Source organism: Elephantulus edwardii, unplaced genomic scaffold (genome assembly GCF_000299155.1).
Source record: "Elephantulus edwardii isolate Elephantulus edwardi_28Jun2011 unplaced genomic scaffold, EleEdw1.0 scaffold00209, whole genome shotgun sequence".
NCBI classification, from domain to species: Eukaryota; Metazoa; Chordata; class Mammalia; order Macroscelidea; family Macroscelididae; genus Elephantulus; species Elephantulus edwardii.
The window spans coordinates 3,665,342-3,670,876 of record NW_006399959.1 but is presented as its reverse complement, the minus strand read 5'-3'; the positions used below and the strand labels follow the sequence as shown (position 1 = coordinate 3,670,876).

The 5,535-nt window shown below is 36.0% G+C and overlaps 1 protein-coding gene across 1 annotated transcript; it reads left to right on the top strand.

The window, feature by feature from the left end:
• Positions 1–2,458: 2,458 nt before the first annotated feature.
• Positions 2,459–3,397, top strand: LOC102874128 (olfactory receptor 1F1-like). Its single transcript, XM_006897488.1, has one exon. The coding sequence runs from the start codon at positions 2,459–2,461 to the stop codon at positions 3,395–3,397; it is 939 nt and encodes a 312-aa protein (XP_006897550.1).
• Positions 3,398–5,535: the final 2,138 nt, after the last annotated feature.

Below are 5,535 nucleotides of genomic sequence, written 5' to 3'. Positions count from 1 at the left end.
AACAACAACAACAACAACATATTGGGATTGCATCAAACATGTAGATTGCTTTTGATAGGACTGTCATTTTAACAAGATTGAGTTGCTATACATTAACAGAGAACATCTTTCTATTTATTTAGGTCCTTTATTGTGTCTCACAAAAATGTTCTGTAATTTTCTTTGTATAGGTCTTTTGTATCTCTAGTTACATTCACTCCTAAATATCTCAATTTGTGGTTAGCTATTGGAAGCAGGAGTGGCATCCACTTCCTAAACAATATGGCACTGGAAACTCTATGAACTTTGATTAACAACAATAGTTATATAAAGGTTTCAGGTATTTTGTTCATAGGGTCGCTATGAGTTGTGCTCTATAGGATGGCAATCAACAACAACATTGTAAGTGATACTATCTTGGTTTCCTTCTCTGTGTTCTCGTTGTTGTAGTCCTCTATAATCTTACTGATTTTTGGATATTGATCTTGTAATTTACCACTATACTAAATTGGTCTACTATCTCTAACAGTTTTTTGTTGAATTCTTGGGATTTTCTGTGTACACTATGACTTCATCCGCATATAATGACAGTGTAGCCATCTTTTTGCTGAGCTCTTATATTGCCCTAGCAAGTACTTCCAATACAATATTGAATAGAAGTGGTGACAGTGGGCATCCTTGTCTGGTCCCTGTTTGCAAAGAAAATGCTTTTAGTCTTTCTCCATTGAGAATGATATTGGCTCTTGGTTTTGCATGTATACTTTTCACTATGTTGAGAAAATTCCCTTCTATCCCAGTTTTGCTAAATATCTTAATCAGGAAAGGATGTTGAATTTTGTCAAATGCCTTTTTGGCATCAATTGCTAAGATCATATGGCTCTTGTTATTTGCTTTGTTAATGTGATGAATTTTGTCGAATGTTTTCCTTATGTTGGACTATCCTTGCATACCTTTTATTGTCATGATGAATTATTGTTTTGATGTGCTTTTGGATTCTATTCACTAGTATTTTTTTTGTAACTATATTCATTGATTTGCATAGAATCATTAAGATACATTGTCTTTCTTTCATGTATCTTGCATTTTATGCAGTCTTTTATTTACATTGTGTTTCATTCATGTGTGCTGTGTTATAAACAATAATTCATATAGAGTATTTTACATAAATAGTTATTATTGGTATATGCATATTATCACCCTGTCTTTTCAGGTCCCCACTGAATCTTTTTTATTCCTTCACTGTCAATCTGTCCACTAACCTCGCTATCCTAGTAATTTCATACTTCCTTTTTGTCTTCCCCCTTCTATTTTTCTCTTTTCCTTTTGAGCATTTAAATAGTCATTCCTAGTATATGGAAAAAATCCCAAACCCCGCAGCTCTGCAACGTGTCCTTAGCATCCTAACTAACACACAAAGAAGTTTGTGTAATAGGTAGTATAGCGTAACAAAAAGGAAAACCATACCTCAAATTTTTCAGCTAAGAAAAAAGGAAAATATTTATTAACTGTATTTCTAAACTATTAGATATAAACTTATACCAGCGAAGTGATGAAACTTGAGGTACCAGGGAATTTTATTTGAAAATTTCCTCCATCTGGATAATATAACTTATAACTCCTGTTTTAGAAATTAAATAATACTCTTTGCAAGGGCTGTTTGGTCCAAAGGGGTCAGAAAAGTAGTTGGGAAGATTACTGGTTTTGTCCCTAATGAGGTTCTTAGGGAATCTGGCCCCAGTGGTCATAGGACTTTCTGTAAATACCTGTTCTATGATTTTACCAAACATCATTCCTGAACTGAGGACTAAGTTCATTATGGTTCATACATAAATCCTTCAGATCTTGCCTGTGTTTCCATGATAATTCCATTCTAAACAGTAAAAGAAACATTCACCAACATCAAGAGGTGAAGAACACGTGATAATTACAATGTCCATCTCCCTCCAGTAAGAGTACAACAAATGACATTAAGTTATTTTAGGAACTTCTTTTGTTAAGTCTTGAAGACCTAGAGATCAATAATAAGAGTTCTGAATCCATCATTTGGATCTTGGTATAAAACAATTAATTATCAATTGTTCTTTTTTTTCTTTATGAGATACTTTATGTATTGAAGAAATATTAAAATATTTAAGAAATATTAAATTATTTCTTTTGAGAAATGTTAAAACATACATACATAGTTACAGAGATAGGCTAAATATGTGTCCTGGTGTGTGTGCATTATTTTGCTTGTGTATGTGTATGTTTATGCTATGTTTTATAAGTTTTATTTTGTTTTATAAAATTTTTGAAGTGAGTAAAAGGCAACTAGCATCACGTAAGATGAAGAAGCAGAAGATGGAGACGTAGGAACTGAGACAGATATTAACTGGATAATTCTGATAAATTAAACAAGATCATGGCTAGAGCTCCCATTTGAACTCTCAGTTTGTAGATTTCTGCTTCTATTTTTCTTCTCTGCATCTAACCCAAACTCATGAGTGGGGCAAATCAGTCGAGTGTCTCCAAGTTCATCCTCCTGGGACTCTCGACACAGCCACAGCAGCGGCAGCTCCTCTTTGTGCTCTTCCTGAGCATGTACCTGGCCACAGTCCTGGGAAACCTGCTCATCATCCTGGCCATCAGCACAGACTCTTGGCTGCACACTCCCATGTACTTCTTCCTCAGCAACCTGTCCTTTGTGGATATTTGCTTTTCTTCCACCACTATCCCCAAGACGCTGGCCAACCACATACTTGAGAGTCAGACCATCTCTTTCTCTGGGTGTTTCATGCAGATGTATTTTGTCATTGTGTTTGCCTACATGGACAATTTCCTTCTGGCGGTGATGGCCTATGATCCCTATGTTGCTGTGTGCCATCCCTTACACTATACAACAATGATGACCCATCAGCTCTGTGCCTTGCTGATTGCTGGATCATGGGTAATAGCCAATCTGAATTCTCTATTGGACATTCTGTTGATAGCTCGTCTTTCTTTCTGTGCACAGAACACAATCCCCCACTTTTTTTGTGACGTGAGTCTGTTGAAACTCTCATGCTCTGACACATATCTTAATGACATGATAATTCTTACAGAAGGAACCCTAATAATGATCACTCCCTTTGTTTGTATTCTGGCTTCATATATCCATATCATCTTGGCTGTTCTGGGAATTCCATCCACAAAGGGAAAATGGAAAGTCTTCTTCACCTGTGGCTCCCACCTGACAGTAGTTTTACTTTTTTATGGCACCAATACTCTGTATTTCAATCCCGCGTCCTCCCATTCAGCTGAGACAGACACTGTATCTACTGTGATGTATACAGTGGTGACCCCCATGCTAAATCCTTTCATTTACAGTCTCAGGAACAAGGACATGAAAGGGGCTCTAAGAAAAATGATTGTCATAGAAGGCTTTTCTGATAGATACTGATATGACTTCTGAATTTTATAGGAGGAAACTATTGTGCTATATTGTTAAATGTTATGGAGTTGGCACCAATTCATAAAGGCCCTATGTACAACAGATTGAAGCTAGTATCTAATAATATCCTTTCTATTTTCTTATTGTGTGAATCCCAACAAATTTGTTGTTGTTGCTACTGATTTTTCCCAAGAGTCTATCTTTGTATTAAACTAGTGAGAATGAAACACTATTCTTTTTTAAATTTTTTTGATGATATTCTTTTTCATGTCTTTTAAATGTAACATTGCATTTTTGATGAAAGTTTACATAGCAAGTTAAATTTTCATTTTGACAATTTCCACACAAATTATTCTGTGACATTATGTTTATCACAACATTTTCTTTAGTTACGTTCAGTTTGTTCCCATCATGCTTTCATGGTACATCCTTATTTTTAAATCTTTGTTTTTAGATAGTTGATTGATCTTTGATCTCATACTGATGATTTTTATATAAGGCACTGCCTTTTTGGGTAATATCCTTATTTTATGTGTCACTCTGGTATTCACCAAAGGGTGGTGCCATCTAGTATTGTTCTAGGCTTAAAGAGTATCTCAAAATTCTCAAGCAATTGTTTCTTCTTTACAGTTCTAGTTTGTCTGGATTGTTTTTTGCTTGTTTAGAAAGAAAAATCTGAGTTCTGCTTTATGTAAATATCCAAGTCTATCCAGAACCATTAATTATGTCTCAGGTCAGAAATTGTACTGGTCACCAGGTAGTTTTGCTATCTTAGGGCAAATGAGACTGTGGCATGGGTGAAGTTGTTGCTTCTCTACTCTTTTGGTTACCTTATAATTTTGCTCCTGGCAAGCAGAGACCTGTGATTATGTCATTGATAGTTGCTTGCAAGCTTTTAAGATTATATATGTTAGTCACCAAAGTAAAATATTGAAATTGTGTTTATGGACTTTGGTGTCTTTTTACCCAGATAACTCCCTAAGCTGTCATACCCAGTGACTCAGCTTAAGTTTTTTGGTTTGGTTGTTTGGTTAAATTGTTTGGTTGTTTTTGGTTAAGTTGTTTGGTTATGCAGAAGAATATTTCCGTGGCTCATGCATGGTGGCAATCATAAGGATGGTGCAGAAAAGGGCAAAGTTCCAATCTGCTGTTTATAGGGTTGCTTTGAGTTGTAGTTGACTTAGTGGCACATGATAAAAACAACATCATCTTCTACATAGGTGGATATATTTGCATGCACACAAATATGTACATAGAAATATCCTTTGCCAAAAATATTGTTGTTTCTGCAATCTGAATGTTTTGGTGCACATCCTCCTGATGACTTGACCTTCTTTCTGTGCAGGCTACATGATCGGTCCCACATGCTTCTGTGATGTGGCTCCACTCCTGCTCTGGCATACATCTTTTTGAGAAGATTATTGTTATTGAGGAGGTGGTATCAATACTCATGCCATCTGTGGTATTCTAATTTCTCACATTTGCACCAGCTCTGTTGTCCTGAACACTCCACCCTCAAAAGGAAGATGGAAAGCCTTCTTTACCTGCATTTCCCATGTGACTGAGGTTTTCTCTTCTATGGCACCATCATTGTGAATTTCAATTCTTCACCTTCCCACTTAGCTAAGAAAGATAGTGCAGCTGTTGTGTGCCACGGTGCTGACTCCCATGCAGAAATCTTTCATCTACAGTCTGATAAACAAGAAACTGAAGGGTGCTCTAGGAAAAAAGAATGTTATGACATTTTTGGGCAGTAGTGACACTAACTTTTAATTTCATAAAGGACCCTAATTTGGAATAACATTCTATTGAGTTTTTCCTAACAATGTCTTTTATCAAATATTCATGTATAGATCTTGGGAGAAAGAAATTCTTGATATGAAGACTTTATGCCAATGAAGGAAAGTTAAATTCATTGTTGTTGAGTCAGACTGACTCATGGCTGACCCTCCAGTGGGTTTCTGAAGCTGTAAATTACACAGAGGTAAATTGCACATCTTTCTCTCAAGGAGCAGTTAGGCTAACAGATTAAAATTGCCAGAGAGGCATCTGGTCTTTGTGTCAGCAACCAGTACAGAGTATGACATCAGAACTCCCTAAAGAAGAAAAAAAGAGTCCTTTTACCAAAATGTCTGCATTACTCTACT

What these genes read in the sequence shown, in the direction of transcription:
- LOC102874128 (XM_006897488.1), top strand. Translation starts at nt 2,459, where the DNA reads ATGAGTGGGGCAAATCAGTCGAGTGTCTCCAAGTTCATCCTCCTGGGA.